Raw genomic sequence first — 18,394 nt, 5'->3', positions numbered from 1 at the left:
AGGGTGACGGTCAGGAGGCTGGATCCTAGCTCAAGCTGAGCCACCGTCTTCTCAAAAGCCCTTCTGTGATCAGGACACTGACCTGAAGCTTGGCCTTCTGGAGGCTAACAATCTTTTCCTCCAGCACATTTACTGTGTTACCAAGCATGCCAGAGCTTCCCATGTTCGCTGGAAGGAAAACAGAGGGAAAAGATGTTAAAAAGGATGGATGGAGGAACCTGACTGGAGAGAACGCCCATGGTTGTGCCATGTCCTAAAGGAAGACATGTTAAGTCTGGGAGCCCTTGAAGAGTAGGATAGGTTTCCTATTACAGTATTTAAGAAACTCATAAGAGACGTTCTTTTGTGAACCAAACATGGTTGCACATGCTTTTAGTCCCAGCACTCAGAGGAAAAAGCAGGCAGATTTCTGACTTTAAGGCTATCCTGGTCTACAGAGTGAGTTCTAGGACAGCCAGGGCTACCAGAGAAACACTGTTTGGGGGAGGGATAGGGAGGGAGGGAGGGAAGGGAAAAGAGGAAGGGAGGAGAGGGAGAGAGAGAGTGAGAGAGAGAGAGAGAGAGAGAGAGAGAGAGAGAGAGAGAGACTAGTACTTAAACCACCAAATGAATGAGTGTCTAATGTTTGAAAGCAGAGTTTGTCGAGGAAGCCTAAGGAGGCAGGCTCACGAGGACCAGAGCCTCTGCTGCCCTCCCCAGGTTGGCCAGCCCTACCTAGGTAATTTAAGCGCTGATTTAAGTTGGTTGACAGATTGGCAAACTCTTCTTTCAGGGAGTCATGTCTGCTAGGCATCTGGGCAATGTGGCTCATGGAGTACTGCACAGCCCTTTTCTTTTCTTCAGGAGTTGTAGCCTGCATAGCATTTATCATGGCCTGGGACAGGAGTGGTTTGTGTGTGAAGGGGTTATAGGGTGCTGCAAATTCTTCCAAAAACTCTTCCAACTCATCCTCACTGAAGGACATGTTGACTTCGGCAGCGGAGGTGGTGGTGGCGGCCACACGGCCAAATCCTGTACCCAGGAGCTCTGCAGAAGTCCCCAAAAGCCCCGATGATACAATATGGGCGGCTCTGGCAGCCAGTTGGTTTGCAGGAACATCCTGGACCGCCTTGACAGCATCTTTGGCTACCTGGGCAGCTGTGTTGGCAGCAGCTGCGTAGGCGGCGGCAGCTGCTGCAGCTACGGCAATAGCAGACCTCAGCTTCTTTAAGGTGGACGGAGGGCCCTTACGACCCTTGTCCTTCCGGGGTCTGTCTTTGTATACCACCTTTTTCAGGGCTTTGACTTCAGGAGCCTCCTCTTGGGTGACTGTTTCTTGGGGGGCCACATCCTTAGGGACTTTGTGATGGAAAGCCCTCTTCTTGGAGTCTCTGTGCTTGGGGGCCTTTCCTTTGGAAACCTCCCTAGTAGCTTTTTCCTGGGGCGTCTCTTCCTCAGGAATCTCCTCTTCCTCAGGAGCCTCATACACCGAGGACTCTTCCTGGGGAGCCTCATCCATAGGTGCCCCTTCCCGAACACCTTCCGGGTGGTCATCCTCATATTCATCCTTTTTTTCTTCAAGATCTGGAAGCCGCTGGGTCTCTGGTGGCAGTGGTTGAGTCCAGGGCATTCCAGGTTCCATGCCTGGGAAATGAGCCCCGGGCATCTGGCCCATAGGGGGAAATGAACCTGGGTCAGGCTGGTAGGCACTCATATCCCACGTAGGCCAAATGTTACCCCTAGCCCAGCCACTTGGTGGTAAGGCCCAAGCACCTGGGGGAAACATTCTAGCTCCAGTCATAAAACCAGATTCAGGCATGAAACCAGATCCAGGCATGAAACCAAGTCCAGGCACAAATCTAGGGGCAGGGACAGGGACAGGGGCAGCCTGTCTCACACTGTGTATCGGAGACACAGAGGCTTGAGCCTGCTCTATCCCAGCGGAGTCAGCAATCTCATGAGTCCGAGTGAGTGCTTCATCCCTGAGGACTTCTGTGGTTTCAAAGTGCACCATGGCGTGGACAGGGGTGGCGCTTTGGGTGGGGATGTGAACGTGACCAGCAACCTCGGGCTGCTGCTCCAAGGAAGACTCTGGAAAGGAAGTCATGCTCTGCCACACGCTGGACTGCTCCACTTCCAGTTTATGCTGTTCCTGCAGGGAGGGGGGAGGGGGGAGGAGCTGAGCTGGTTGGTCTGCTATCATCCCCCCCACCCCCACCCCTTAACCCAGTCTTCCCTTTTCCACTCACTGGACTGAACATAGCCTCATGGAGGCCACTCCAGAGCACCAACTCCTCAGGCTGGGGGACAGAACGAACCTTGTTCTGGAGGGTAACCTGTGTAGTGTGATGAAGAGAGGGGGTGGGTGCCGGGAGAGGGCAGGGTTAGGAGATGGGATTGTGTGTGTGTGGCTGCCACACCTGCTCACTGGAGCCCGTTCTAGAACGTGCTGCTCTCCAGACTTATTGTAGCCCCTAGTGCACAAGGCAAGCGACCGGAATCCAAAGATCTTACCACTTCCCGCTGCAGGGCACTCAACTTCCGGCTCTGTATCTTCAAGTCCTCGCCGATAAGTTCCATTTTTTGTGGGTTTACCTGTCCAAGGAAACTGAATCTGAGGCTGGGGTACAGGTTCTGGTCCCAGTCTGGCTGCTTCTCACCATAGTAGCTAACTGAGTTCGGAACTGAAGGATGGAATTTCCCAGGAAGGAAAAGGGGTTCCATAGTTTTTTTAAAAAAGGGGGGGGGGAGTCTGGGAAATATGTGGCTACAAAGTATTTAACAATCTTTGACCTCTTCAGGATGCTGAATGGGTAGATCATTAAGAATCTTCAAGCGGGGCAAGGCCACAAGGGTAGCAGAGCAGGCATGGAAGGGCCCGGAAACGCATGCGTGGGGCACGTGACATGAAGTTGGCAGAGAAACAATAAAAATGTTCTGTTGTGGGGGGAAAAGACTCTTCCGGAGGAGATGTGACTGAGTTGGTGACGTGCTTGGGGAGCACATCTGAAAACCTCAGACTGATCCCGTGTTGCAGACAACCAGGAGTGGCGAAGCTTGCTGTGATGTGGGGCTGGAGAATCAGATCTAAGCCAGTCTGCCCCGTTACAGAGCAGGTAAACACTGAGGACAATGAATCTGCAAGACATGCGCGCAGAAGGAACTATTTCTCAGACATACTTCCCCCAAGGTGTCCTTTGTAGCCTTTAGTGGTCCTGACCTAGTCCCAGAACAGCCCAAGGCTCAAATGTTACATTAATTCACTCTCTTTGAGGCAAATGGTCTAACAGCAACACTTTGACTTGCAGGTGAAGACCTGGCTCCAGCTCGACTTCACCCCGCTGTGGTCTGGAGGCTGCTGCCTCTTGCTTGAGGGATTCTGCATCTCTCCACGGTAGGCTGGGACGTGTTCAGGCTGATGACGTGGAGTAGAGTCCCCCTGGGCTAGGTTTAGCCTGCCTTTTAGAGCGGGTAGTGCTTCCAGTGAAAGGAAAGCTGGTGAGCCTGAATTCTGCAGTTGCCCCACACTTGGCAACCCTGAACCTCCTAACATCTACACAACGGCGCCCAAACATCTCTAAGTCCAGTTCTAGGGGATCTGACACCTTCTGGCCTCTGTATGCACCACACACACACACACACACACACACACACACACACACACAAGGCACACAAACAATCAGGTGGGCAAAACGCTCATACACAAAACATTAAAACACACACACACCACACACACACACACACACACACATTTTAAGCACTTTAGAAAGTAAAACAATAGTTCCTATTATTTTGCCTAAGTCAGGATGAAGTAGGTTTCTGTTACTGACACCTGATGCTTTTTACAGAGGGAGGACTGTGTAGCGGGGTCACAGAACGTTCAGAGGGACAGGGCAAACGGCTAGCGTGGCTTAAACTGTTCTCCTCCCTTTCTGGTGGAGTAAAAGGGGGCGGGATGACTACCTTTTCAAATACAAACTTAATGGTGTCCACATCCTTCTGAACAGTCTCCACAGTGTTCTTGAGTATGTGCACGTCACTGAGCAGATCCTGCAGAGTCCTTGTAAACTGAACGGGGAGAAAAGAGAGGAAGCCATGAAATTCGGTGCAGAAAGAATGTCACGTCAGAAGCTTTTGGTGACAGCCACCTAAGGGATCTTCTTGGTTCTTGAAAGTCCTGAGGCAAATGTACCCAGAGGCCAGGAAACTTAAAATTACGGATTGACTGGCTTTTCGAGGCAGAGTGTCACTGAGTAGCCCAGGCTGGCCGGGAACTTACTATGCAGTCTACACTGACGGATTTCTCCTGCCTCTGCTGCCCACGTCCCGGGGATTCATATTTTTCAAAGATCCCTCTGATTACGTGCAGAGACTGGCTCTGGCTGGTGAGAGGGGAAGTCGAAGGGGCTGCAGGTAACCTCCGGGGCAGAAGCTCATGTCTGCAATGCTGGGGTCATAGCTCAGCTCACAGAGACTGGTGACTTTCTGTGACTTTCTAGGTTTTGATTCTTCAGCTATAAAGTGAGCGGGGGAGTGGAAGATGGTCCTGTGTGTAAATACCCCGAAGTGTGACGAACCGTTTCACACATAACAAAATGGCACAAGCCAGTACTTCTCTACAATTATACTAAGAGCAAATGCATGATTTATATACGTTATAATTTATACACATTTTAAGGATGGAACTTCCTGGAAAAGACGAAGAGCAGGAGAATGGGTAACAATGAGATAGAGTTATGCCAAGCCTGTGAGCGCAGGCCTTTAATCCCAGCACGTGGGAGGCAGTGGCAGGCAGATGTTCGAGGCCAGCCTGGTCTACAGAGCAAGTTCCAGGACAGCCAGGGTGACACAGAACTCTGTCTCAGAAAACAAAAACAAAACTCCAGCTACATGCTACGTAAAAGGCACTTTCAGTGAGTATGAGTGTGCATGTGCGTGTGTGTCGGTGTATCTCTGTGCGTGTGTCCCAGAGGTCACCCTGGCTGTTGTTCTCAGTCACCATCCACCTCAGTTTTTTGAACCAGGGCCTTTCAGTGGGATCTGTAGATCATTGATTAGTGGGGGGGCGAATGGCCACCAGTCCCACGTTTCCTCTGGGTTCTGCAACTCCAGCACTGGGATTCCAGGCAGAAACCACATGCATGGCTTTTAACATGGTTGGTGGGGGTAGAACTTAGATCCTTGTGCTTGTATGACAAACACATTACCAACTGGGGCGTCTCATCTGCCCAAGAGCAAGCACCGTAGCTATTTCTATTGATTTGAGACACGTTTATTTATCTGTTATGCATCCCAGGCTGGCCTGAAACTCCTTTGCCTCAGCATCAGCAATGCTAAAATTCCAGGCATGAGACACATTTCCAACTCAAAGTCATAAAGAAGTTGAAAATAAAAGAAAAAGAGTCTCTGAGAGCAATGGCCTAAAGAAATCTGGAGGGGCTGCACCGATACAAAACAAAAACGGTGTCTCAGCGCTTATGGGATGCAGGAGCAGTATATACACAGAGGCATTATTATAGCTACCAGCGACCAGTCACTCAACAAATATCTCAATCAATGCTTAATTCTCCATCTTAAGACCCTAGAACAGCTGGTAGTGATGGTCCCTGACCATAACCCGTAAACTCAGGTGGTAGAGGCAAAAGGAACAGGAGTCTAAGGTTATCCTCAGTTATATAACAAGTTTGAGGCCAGCCTGGGCTACACAAGACTATCTCAAAGCTGCCAGTCACGGTGATGTGGGGGGACATGAAGGGTCCCTGTCTCAACAAACAAACAATCCCCAACGAAATTGTCACTAAACTAAACCAAGCAACGCATGAGAACTGTTGTGTCATGCTCAAGTTGGATTAACCTCGGTGGTTCAATCAATTCTTTATCTAAAGGTCACTAAATATAATACCAGTTTAAAACAAAAATCTGATCGGGGCTGGAGAGATGGCTCAGTGGTTAAGGGCACTGGCTGCTCTTCCAGAGGTCCTCAGTTCAAATCCCAGCAACCACATGGTGGCTCACAACCATCTGTAATGGGATCTGGTGCTCTCTTCTGACAGCACACAAGTGGTACACATGCATGCATGCAGGCAAAAATACTCATACGCAGAAAAGATAAAATGAATCTAAAAAATTGAAAAAGAAAGCACTGAGAAATCAGTGATTAGAACTAATCATTTAACTCAGCAGGTGTGTAGACAAGGTACAATATCATTTTGCAAAGAGCAGTTGTATTCCCAGGCCTCCCAAAGTGAAGAAAATGCTCTCCCTTCACATCGGTCATGAAGGCGACAGTTCTGAGGGGTAAACTCCATAAAACAAGTGCAGGCCCGGAAACCTGAACAGGGGACACACCTGCAACCTCACCTCCGCACCTGAGGAGCAGAGACACTCACACTGAAAGTCCAAGGTTATCTGATGCTATAGCTAGTTCAGGGCTAGCCTCGAACAGAACAACAAAACAAGAGCAGCTCCTTGGCCTAAATGAGAGCCTCTGGGTAGCCCAGCCCGGCAAGCCCGACTCTGGCAGGCCTTGCCCTTCTCCCCTGCTTCCTCCGCCTTGCCTGGTTCCCTCTGCTTCCATTCCTAAAGCTCCCCACCAAGGTCTATTCCCTTTGGACACTTCCTCATCCTGAGCCTGTCTGCCAAGGTCCAACTATCAAAGTATTGAAGTCCAGCAATCAAAAGCCCCCTTTAGGAGCTGGAGAGATGGCTCAGTGGTTAAGAGCACTGGCTGCTCTTCCAGAGGTCCTCAGTTCAAATCCCAGCAACCACAGGGTGACTCACAACCATCTGAAATGGGATCTGATGCCCTTTTCTGATGTGTCTGAAGACAGCTACAGTGTATTTATAACATAAAATAAATAATTATTTTTTAAAAAGTCCCCTTTTAGCTGCCCTAATTAACATGCCCAGTTAAAATTAAAATTAATCACTTCATCTTAACACAGGGTTTTCACTTACCCCCTTATAAACCACCATCTATTTGACTGTGGGTCATATCTGTTTCCTCTCTATCTGGAGTCAGTGTTTTGTCTTCCAGGACAAAAACCCCTCCCTTTCCCTCTCCCTTGTTCCCTTCTCCCTCACCCTCTATCTCCTGTCTCTATCTCTTATTCCCTGCTTTATTCATTGTCCCTCTGGAACAAAAGAATCTCCTCTGAGCTGAGAACTTGGTCTTGAAGGTCCTGAGCCGATGCGTTTCCTTTCACCAGACACTTGGGTTCCATCCGTGCCCTGGTTAGTTAGGTCAAAAAAGATTTCTCTAAATAATTAGAAAATGACCTCTCCCCGTGTTTCTGTCTTAAAAGAACTTTATTTATCCTTTAACACTTTCATACATGTACACAATGCATATGCAGTAAAAATGTTTGCATTTTAACCTATTTTTATACATATGTGTGTTTTGCCTGCAGGTTTATCTGTGATCACGTGACTTCCTGGTACCTTACATTTTGGTCCCCAGGGTCTGGAGTTATATAGTTGTAAGCTACTTCATGGGTGCTGGAAATGGTCCCTGGTCCTCAGTGCTCTTAATCCCCAAGCCCCAGGCTGTACTGTTAAGATAGCCACACTCTCCAAACTTGCCTACCAACCTATTCTAATCTACTCCAATCCCCATTGGGTAAGTTCACGAAAGCTGATAACCTTGCAGCTCTCACGGGGCCTCACTGCTCCAGAACAGCCAAGTCATTTTAAAGAGCAACATAGGAGACCTGAACTCTCGGATGTCAAAGATCAGGAGTCATCTTGATGGTAAGACAAAAGCCATCAGCACAGTGTGGCGGAGCTGGGACTGGAGGTGAGGGTCAGAGCCTTAGTCCAGTGTGCACTAAGCCCTGGCTTCTGCCTCTGATATAGCAAAAGAAAAGACAGGGGGTGCTGTCCTGAAGACAGACAGACAGATCAGCAGAATAAAGATGACATCCTGGAGACAGATGGACAGGTTCACATTTTACTAATTTGTAACATTTTATTTATTTTAGGTGTAAGAGTCTTTTATCTGCATTTATGTCTGTGTTCCCCATGTGCACGTGATGCCCCCGCAGAGGCCAGAAGAGAAAATCGGGTTCCCAGGGCCTGGAGGTACACATGGCCGCGGTCACCCTGTGTCTGCTATACCTGGCTCCTCTGGGGTAGCAGCCAGTGCTCTTAATGGTTGAGCCCTTGACTGAATTTTAACCAAAGCACCAAGATGATCCAGTGAGAGAAAGAATCGTTGGTTTTAACAAATGGTGCCTGGATAATTAGATAGTCCCATATAGAAGTTGTCTGGTATGGTGCTAGCGTCTGTAGTCCCAGCTACTTGGGAAACTGAGGTACAAGGATCACTTGAGCCTAGGAGCCTTGAGGCCAGGTTAAGATCTGGTCCAAAAAAAAAAAAAAAAAAAAAAAAAAAGGTGGAAGTGGGGTGTGTGCTAGAGAGATGGCTCAACAGTTAGGGGTACTTTGTACTTTTTAAAGGACCAGAGTTACTCAATTCCCAGCACCCATGTAACTCAAGCACCAGCGGCTCTAGCACCCTCTTCTGGCCTCCAAAAGGAAATGCACAGTGCACACACTCCTACACAGACATACAACGTAATTATAAACAAAAAGAAAAGTAAGGTTTTTAGAGGTTTGTGACCCAGGCTGTCCTGAAACTCGGTATATAGACCAGGCTGGTCTCAGACACATGGAGGCCTGCCTCTGCCTCGGAGTATTCAGAATAAAGGTGTGCACCACCACACCTTGGCTAAATCTTCTTAAAGGGCCCACAGAAACTTGTGCATCCATGTTCATAACAGCACTAGCCATAAGAGCCCCAAATGACAAGGACACAAGTGTCCATTAGCTGAGAAATCAAACGTAGCGTAGGCATAGGGACACAGTATCACTGAGCAACAAAACAACAAGGCTCTGGTAAATGTCTTATCCACCCCCATCCCTGGCCATAACTGAGTTCTACACACTTTTAAAAAGATTTATTGATTTTTTTTATGTGAGTACACTGTCACTGTCTTCAGACACACCAGAAGAGGACATCAGATTCCATTACAGATGGATGTGAGCCACCATGTGGTTGCTGGGAATTAAACTCAGGAAGAGCAGTCAGTGCTCTAACCGCTGAGCCATCTCTCCATTCCTCAATACATTTCCAATACATGGACTTTCTGCTTATGTAGGATATTTTAACAAAGTAGTAAAATACCATGATGACGATGACAATGATGATGACAACAACATTGGTGATGATGATGGTGGTGATGGTGGTGATGGTGGTGAAGGTGGTGGTGGTGGTGATGGTGAATGATGGTGATGGTGGTGATGGTGATGATGGTGATGATGATGATGGTGATGGTGGTGGTGGTGATGATGGTGGTGGTGATGGTGATGATGGTGGTGGTGGTGATGATGATGGTGGTGGTGGTGATGATGGTGATGGTGGGGATGATGATGGTGGTGGTGATGATGATGGTGATGGTAATGATGATGGTGGTGGTGGTGATTATGGTGATGGTGGTGGTGATGATGATGGTGGTGGTGGTGGTGATGGTGATGATGGTGGTGGTGGTGATGATGATGGTGGTGGTGGTGATGATGATGGTGGTGGTGGTGATGATGGTGATGACAGGGCCTCCCTTTGTAGATCTGCTGCCCTAAAACTCACTCTATACATCAGGTTGGACTTGAACTCACATAGACAAACCTGCCTCTGCCCCCTGAGTCCTGGGATTAAACGTGTGTGCCACCATTGCCAGGTCGAGATGGGTTTTTAAGGCCCCATATACGTGTGATTAGAAACTATTCTTCAGACTATATGCAGACTATGTGCTATATGCAGACCCAAAAGTCTATTTCTGCTTCCTCTCTCCTGTCTCCTTCAGAGCCACTCGAGGCCCAAACTCCTCAGGCAGGAATAACCTTTCCCGACAAACATGGCTAAGTGCCACACTGGTAGGGCCACACCTGAAATCTCAGGCAGGACGATCGGGAGGCCAAGGTCATTCTCTGCTGTAGAGCAAGTCTGAAGCCAGCCTCGGCTGTATGAGGCCCTGCCTAAAAAGTAACCAACAACCCCTCCAACACAAACGACAGAAGAGAAGGCAGAATCTTTGGGCTGCCCAATGAGTGAAGGCTCAAAATAGAAGCCGGGGTCCATTCCAGTCTGAGGGTCTGTTCTATGTCACTGCATTGGCAGGTTTCCCAAGGCCAGCAACCCCGCCTGCTGCCTCTCATGCCTCTCTATGCCCTGTGACTCAGAGGACCAGGTTAGCCAGAGCCAGGCTGACTCCATGACAGCCTATGAACTGACAGTTTGGGAGACTAAGTTTCTGTTTCCTAGAAATGAGAATCAGGATCCGGGAACCTGTGGTGAGCCAACCACAGCCTCGGGCAAGCCAATCCAAGGACGCCTTGTCATCTGGCCTCAAGTAAAAATAGCTAGAATGAGTAAGCAACCTACTGGGAAGTCTGAGAACCTAACTAATCATAGAATCAGAGAGACCCCTAGAGATAGAGCTAACCAACCCAGGAATTCCCCTAACAATACAAACTGGGCCTACGCGTCTACCAGAGGTCTCTCTCCATTCCCAAATGGGGAGAGGGAGACCCCTGCATGCAGGAAATTCAGCTGAACAAACGTTCTTTGCTTTTGCATACTATTTGAGTCTGGGTTATCATTTTTTAGCGATTCTTGGACCCTAACAGGATCAACCAGCAGTCTGCCACAAGTCTGGACAAGTTCGGCTACTAGGGCCTTATGGGAAAGTTTTCCCTCTGGCCAGGTACTGAGTCCACAGACCAGACTTGGATGGAGCTGAGTTTACAGGGGACTCAAACCCAGAAGCTAACCGGCCTGGCTTAGGCACTAGAAGTCAGGCGTGACCTTGCTTGTGACCGCTCCCTCTAGAGAGTTCTCAGGCCTTAAGGGGTATACTACAGGACCCCAAAGCAATCAGCCACCTAGGTTGACATGCCACATCCAGAGCAGTGACAGATGGGCAAGGAGGCTGGGAACAGCAGGAGTGCCTCAGAACGCTCTGGGAAGGGCAACAACCCAGTCCAAAGCGCTCATTGCTCTCCCGACAACAGCTTCAACCCCGAGTCTCTGCAGCCAGCACCTTTTAAGCAACATCGTACAACCCCCAAATCCAAACTGATGGTGAAGTCACTGTAATGTTTACAATGGACAACAGTCACACTTTGGTTGTGGGAGAGAAGGGGAGGGAGGGAGTTTGGAACAACCTTAAAAGCAAAGGGCTAATGTCATTCTTTTCTCCTTCGAAGTTGGGTGCCAGAGTCATTCTTTGAGAAAAACAGGGTCCAACAAAGGCAGCTTTCCAGGGGGATGAGGGATCTGGGGGCTCAAAGGGGCCTGCCCTTTGGGAGAAACCTGCTAGAGGGAGCTGGTGTGGGAACTGCTGGGGGTGACAGACCGGGTTACAGTCTGAAAAAGGTGGCAGACCCTTGTAGAAGCTTAATTTGCCTCTTTTCTTTCTCCTCCTCCTTCTCCTTCTCCTCCCACCCAAGGTTTCTCTGTGTAGCTTTGGCTGTCCTGGAACTTGCTTTGTAGACCAGGCTGGACTTGAACTCACAGAGATCTGCCCATCTTTAAAAGTGTGTGCCACCCACCACCTGGCAGTTTTCTTCTTTCTTTTTCCTTTCTCTCTCTCTCTCTCTCTCTCCTTCCCTCCCTCCCTTTCCCTTCCTCTCTCCTTCCCATCCTCTCTCTCTTCCTAGGACAGGGGTCTGGCTATCTAGGTACAGCTGACCTGATATACAGACCAACCTGACCATGAAGTTAAGGTAATCCTTCTTCTGCCCCCCCCCCCCGTCCCGGGGTAAGAGGTGTGTGTCTCCCACCCATCCCCAGCCCAAGCCAGGTTTCCTAATCCAGCATCCTCCCCTGGGTTGATGGGCGCCTGGCAGTGTTTGAAAACAGGTGTTTCAGTGGCTGTAAGAAGGAGGCATGTCGCTTTTGTGAGTGGCCGTGAATGAGCACGCAGTGCCATGAAGGCGTCGGGCACGCTTCGGGAGTACAAGGTGATGGGGCGCTGCTTGCCCACCCCAAAATGCCACACACGGCCACTGTACCGAATGCGGATCTTTGCACCTAACTATGTGGTGGCCAAGTCCCGCTTCTGGTACTTTGTGTCGCAGCTAAAGAAGATGAAGAAGTCATCCGGGGAGATTGTGTACTGTGGGCAGGTGTTCGAGAAGTCGCCCCTGCGTGTGAAGAACTTTGGCATCTGGCTGCGCTATGACTCCCGCAGTGGCACGCACAACATGTACCGAGAGTACCGGGACCTGACCACCACTGGCACAGTCACGCAGTACTACCGGGACATGGGTGCCCGTCACCGTGCCCGCGCACACTCCATCCAGATCTTGAAGGTGGAAGAGATTGCAGCTGGCAAGTGCCGCCGGCCCGCTGTCAAGCAGTTCCACGACGCCAAGATTAAATTCCCATCGCCCCACCGCGTGTTGCTTCACCACCCAGAGGCCCAACACCTTCATTTAGACACGGAGACCCACTGAATAAAGGCTTCAGACTGCCAAAAAAAGAAAAAAAAAAAAAAAAAAAAAAAAAAAGAAGGAGGCATGTCCAGCGTCTATGGGTGTTACGTGGCACCGTCCAATGCACAGGACAGTGCCAAGCCACAGAGAGTGAGCCTTCCTCTATGTCACGAGTATTGGGACAGAGAAACCTGACCCTGCTAATAAGGAGTTGTTGTGGGGCCAGTGTGTATGGGCCTTGGGCCTACCTTGGGGGAAGGAGGGGGCAGGAGGCTTCTGTGTTTCTGTTGGTTTTCTAGGCACCCCTGCCTTCTCTGGAGTGGGTACTGAGAACAACAGTCTTTTCTTGTGCCCTTTAAGGAGGGTATTCGGATACAATATCCCAAGCATCCCAGAGAAAGGTCGTGGAAGGGCACAGCGGAGGCGATCCCAGCATCTCTGTGACATCTGGCCTGCCATCGTCACTGTCCAGCTCAGGCAGGCACTTACCTAAGCAGCTCCTATTGTTCTTACACCAGGTACCATGGCAACTTCATCCAGTGGCTCACTTGGAGCATGCTCCAAGTGGCCGGAACATTCCTTATCAGTAAGACCGTCCTCTAAGGACTACAGTGCCAGGTCTGCTCCTGTCCACAAGGCCTCTCCTGAGCAGAGCAGGGGATCTCCCTCAACTTCTCAGGGCACGTGAGAGTTCTTTTCTCAAGGCCAAAGACCCTGGAGGCAGGCTGTGGCGACCACTTCCAACATCTGATCCATCTATCCTGCCATAAGGCCCTAAGCCATCAGGAGCAGCCTTGTCTCCAGCAGTGTTGTCTTGAAGCCTAACAAGGCTGATGCTGGCCCGGGCATACCTGCTCTGTTCTGCTCCTGAACCCATGATTTCAAGACATTTTATTTACCTGAAAAAAAAAATCTGTCTTCATTAGCAGTCATTCCTCATGCCATTTCTTCCTAGAAACCACTTATCCCTTCTCCAGCTCTTCAGATTTGCCTCTTCTGGATGCTTTACATAAATGGACTCCCAGAGTGTGTGTTCCTTCCAGCCTCTTTCCCTCAGCAGAATGACAGACACTCCTTCTTGTGTTGCTTGGCTCTTTTGCCTGGTGTCAGACCTGACTGTGTTGACCAGATAGGGTTCCTGCGCCCACCAGGACTCCACAACCTCAGAACCTCTGTTCCCACGGGGGCCAGGGCCTCAGGACTCACTGAGATTGTAACTCTGTTTTCCTGCTCAGGTTAAATCCCTGAGTGATGATGAGAGAAGCCACAGGCAGGACACCTTGAATGTACCTTTCTGTATCACTCACAGACTGGGATGCTGCCTCCATGCCTGGCTTATGTGTTGCTGGGGTAGAACCCAGGACTTCATGCACGCTGGGCCGGCATTCCACCAGCTGAGCTGTCTCTGGCCCCAGTTCAGGTGAATTCCAACTACAGTCCTGGGATAAGGAAACATCCATTGATAGTCATCAAGCCCCACTCTTTCCTACTAGCAGAGAGGGCTGGGATTATTCCACCTGCCCACCCTGCTAGGCTTTGATGGCTTTTCTGTCTCCCAGCGTGATGACCTCATCTGGCTCAGTTAACCTGTACCTCCACTTCAGCATCTGAAAACGGAGTAATAAGCTCCCGCCCTGTAGACTTACTACAGAGCTTACAGGTGCTAACTGGGGCAGTGTGTTGCTCACATGGTACACGGTGCACTGTATGTCTGGGTAGAGAGCAAAGGGGAAGGGAGGAAGGAAACGGGACAGGCATACAGCCCAGGAAAGTCACAACACCTGCAGGCCCCTGGGTCAGTCCCAGCAGCCTCTCTGTGGCTGGTGACCGGTTTAGACCCTCCTCTGAGGCTTGTTGAGTGACTGGTGTAACTCTAATGACTCTGCCACACATTGGGGGGTGAGAAGAGCCCTTCGTATGGCTCAGCTGGTGATAATTCTCTACTTCTCTCCAGTCTAGGGCTCTTCTAACCATCAGGGCTCATACGTAGACTTGTGGAGAGTGGAAGAGAAGAATTCCTGACCCTAGTGCTTCACTCTGGACCTGCAGCCTTGCTCCTGGCTCTCAAAATGTCATTTTTCTTCTTAGTCCAAACTATATCTCCCCGCCCCCTCCACCCCGCAAGGCCTAGGATTTACTTAGTCCTAGCTGGGTGTCAAGGACCCTTCCTCTACACAGAAGAAGCTAAAGAAGGAGGTATGACTCTGATCTCCATCTCACAGACTAGTGGGACGCTGGTGGAAGGCGAACTGCTCAAGGCCCGTGGCTCAAAACTGATGTGGGGCCAGCGCAGAAGTGCCCTCAGCTCAGAGACATTTGGGTGGCTTCTCTTAGGCACGCCAGCGTGCGGGCATTTGGTTGAATCTGTTTTCAGTTCTTTTGATTTCATACCCCAGAGTGGCGCTGCTGTCACAGCCACGTGGTGACTCTTTCACCTTTCGAGACCTATGAGCTGCGTTCCAGAGGAGTTGCGCCTTCCTCTATTCCTTGAAGCAGTGGGTGAGAGTCCAGCTCTCCGGTTAATAATCCTTCTTCACTGGAGATGAAGCAGCCTAGGGCCCTATGCTTGCTAGGGCAGAGACGGTTCAGGCTCGCCTTGAATCTGAGCATCCATTGCCTCGTCTTCCCAAGTGTTGGAAAATATGTCTGGATAACCCCCCTTTAATTAATTATACTCATCATTATCATGCTCTGCGTGTGCATGTACGTGCAGATTCAGGGAATTCATGGAAATCAGAGGATAGCCTGTGGAGTCAGTTCTCTCTCTCCACCATGTGGGTTCCAGGAGTTCAGCTCGGGTTGTCAGGCTCGCCAGCAAGCAACCGCCTTTGCCTTCGGGGCCGTCTTAAAGGCTTTATTTCTCTTCCTTTTCATTTAAAAACTTTAAAGATTTTTTAAATTTTATTTTATGCGTACAGGTTTTTTCCTGCATGTTTGTGTGCACACCATATTTATGCCTGGTGTCCTTGAAGGTTAGACGAGAGCATCAGAACAGAGATCCCGGATGGTTATGAACCTGGGAACTGGGATTTGAACCCAGGTCCTCTGTAAAAACAGCAAATGGTTTTTTCTTTTGTTTTATTTTTGATCTTTTATTTCTTTCTTCCTTTCTTTTTCTTTCTTTTCTTTTTTCTTTTTTCTTTTTTTTTCTTTTTTGAGACAGGGCTTATCTGTGTATCCTGGCTGTCTTGCAAATCTCTCTGTAGACCAGCTTGGCTTCAAACTCAGAGATAGGTCCATCTGTTTCCTGAATGCTGGGATTAAAAGTGTCCACCTCCAAAGACTGGAGCAACACGTGTTCTTAACTGCTGATTTATCTCTCCAGCCCATGGTTTTCTTTTCTTATTCCTTCCGAACTGGTCACATCGATATAACTACATCCTAGAGTAGGAAGGATTGGGGTATGACATTCCAAGGTAGGGATTTGAGTCAAGCACTAGACTCAGTTCCTGGCTTCAGTATTACTGGCTGTGGAGCCTCCAGCAAATTGTAGAGCTTTTCTGAGTGTCAACTATAGATACTCCTCACCTACAGACTGGGGATAATAATCACATGGCTACTTCTTTGGGGTTTGTATTCATTCATTTTATCCATGTCTCTTGCCAAGTTGAAGCTCCTATTGTCATGGTGACTATAGAGTCTCCCTCATATTGATTGATTTTTAAGATAAGGTTTCTCTGTGTGAAGCCATGGTTGTACTGAAACTCACTCTGTAAACCAGGCTGGACTTGAACTCACAGAGATTCACCTGCCTCTGCCTCCCAAGTACTGGGATTAAAGATGCACTCCACAATCATGCAACCTCATTTTTTTTTAAATTGAAGAGTTACATGACATTTTTTGTTATTATCATTTGACCAGGGGTCCTATGTACCTAGGTTGGTGTGGAATTTCCCTTGAACTTCCGACCCTCCAGCATCTATCTCCCAACATTAGGCTTGCAAGCATGCGCAACATTTCTGCTTTTATTTGGGGCTAAGTATTCAACCCAGGGCTTCACACTTGTAGGCAAGCATTCTACTGAGTTGCTTCCTCAGCCAAAATAGCCATTTAAACATCTGCATGAGGCTGGGCAGTGGTGGCACACACCTGCCTCTACCTTCTAAGTTCTGGGACAAAAGGGAATCTGAATTCATAATCACGTTTCTATAGCAAACACTTTACCATCTCTCCAGTCCAAAATAGTCAATATAAATAAATACAATATAAATAAATAATTCAGTAGTACTCACACCATAGAAGTTCAACATCTATATCCATCCCTTTGATGGAGTTTCAAACATCTTCTTCACTCCAGAAAGAAGCCCCTGGGCTGGAGAGATGGCTCAGTGGTTAAGAGCACCAACCACTCTTCCAGAGGTCCTGAGTTCAAATCCCAGCAACCACATGGTGGCTCACAACCATCTGTAATGAGATCTGATGCCCTCTTCTGGTGTGTCTGAAGACAGCGACAGTGTACTTATATATAATAAATAAATCTTTAAAGAAAGAAAGAAAGAAAGAAAGAAAGAAGCCCCATATCCATGCCCTGGGCCCCTGCTCTTGTTTGCTGGTGCACTGGTTGGTTTTGTGTCAACGTGACACAAGCTGGAGTTATCACAGAGAAAGGAGCCTCAGTTGAGGAAATGCCTCCATGAGATCCAGCTGTAAGGCATTTTCTCAACTAGTGATCAAGGGGGAAAGGCCCAGCCCATTGTGGGTGGAGCCATCCCTGACCCAGCCCATTGTGGGTGGAGCCATCCCTGGTCCAGCCCATTGTGGGTGGAGCCATCCCTGGGCTGGTAGACCCAGGTTCTATAAAAAAAAGCAGGCTGAGCAAGCCAGGGGAAGCAAGCCAGTAAGTAACATCCCTCCATGGTCTCTGCATCAGCTCCTGCTTCCTGACCTTCTTGAGTGCCAGTCCTGACTTCCTCTGGTGATGAACAACTTGCTTCTTTGGTCATGATGTTTGTGCAGGAATAAAAACCCTGAGTAAGACAGCTGGAAACTTCCAGTTTGCCTTCTGGATATGAATATTTGCCTAGTCAGGGTATTTTGCAACAACAGGATCTTAAATTATGTTGTCTGTTGAATCTGGCTTCTTTCCTCATTATACAATTAAGGAACCTGAATTCTGTCTGACAAAGCCTCACCTACTCTCCATAAGCAGATATATCCCGTCACAAGGGAGAAGAGAAGACATGGTGCCTAGGAGGAGAGGTGGGGTCTAGAGTGCTTCTCCAGAAGGGGGGGAGGTGTTACCTTTTCTGTGGCTTTCTCATTGCCCTCAAGCCTCTTCTGTATCTTGATATTATTCAATAAATCCTCAGCAGGCCGCTTGTTCCCATAGCTATTCTCTATCAGCTGTGAAGTCGAGGGTATATCCTGTATCTCAGCCAGTTTGGTCTCTAGCTTCTCAATGCGGTCTACCACACGATCGAAGATGTTGTCAAGCCTCTTCATTGGGTTGATGATGGGCTGAGCATCTCCTTCCCTGGGCATAGACATCACCTGTGACGTTTGAAGGAAGTCCTCTTCCCCTGACAGGACTTTCTTGAGCTCTGAGATTTGGATGTGCTCCAGGATGCCCTGGAGCACTAGGTGCAAGGCCTTGAAGTTCACTACCCCACACTGTGGTATCGCCAGATTGACCAGCTCAGTGAACGTGATGGAGAAGCTCATCCTGCCAGGGGATGGGCTGATGTGGCAGGGCTTCTGAGTGTCCTTGGGGACCAGTACCGGCTTTCAATTATCTGAACTGATACACCAACAGGTCCTGAGAGGCTTGGGGTGGCAGGTCACAGTGGTCAGCAAGGAATGGCCTCTGTCCTTATGAGAGCTCAGACCAGGGCTTCTGGTTGCTAGGATGCCAAAGAACATGGTTCCGAGAACCCAGGGTGGGGTAGGTGTTCATAGGTAAGCTTGCTCAGAGGAGGTGGTCAAT

The 18,394-nt window shown here is 49.1% G+C and overlaps 1 protein-coding gene across 1 annotated transcript in view; it reads right to left on the bottom strand.

Annotated features, from left to right (window-relative positions):
- LOC308440308 (uncharacterized protein C16orf96 homolog) overlaps positions 1-18,132 on the bottom strand; it is a gene marked incomplete at both ends in the record, with an annotated part of 31,731 nt that extends 13,599 nt beyond the window's left edge. The window contains 7 exons of the mRNA XM_080942322.1: positions 83-168; positions 715-1,645; positions 1,877-2,131; positions 2,229-2,315; positions 2,494-2,574; positions 3,943-4,047; positions 17,713-18,132. Of these exons, the coding sequence (XP_080798448.1) occupies positions 83-168; positions 715-1,645; positions 1,877-2,131; positions 2,229-2,315; positions 2,494-2,574; positions 3,943-4,047; positions 17,713-18,132 (1,965 nt within the window). The remainder of the gene's footprint in view (positions 1-82; positions 169-714; positions 1,646-1,876; positions 2,132-2,228; positions 2,316-2,493; positions 2,575-3,942; positions 4,048-17,712) is intronic.
- Between the last annotated feature and the right edge of the window lie 262 nt (positions 18,133-18,394).

Source organism: Micromys minutus (assembly GCF_963924665.1).
Source record: "Micromys minutus genome assembly, chromosome: 31".
NCBI lineage: Eukaryota > Metazoa > Chordata > Mammalia > Rodentia > Muridae > Micromys > Micromys minutus.
This window is presented reverse-complemented; position numbering and strand designations above follow the sequence as displayed.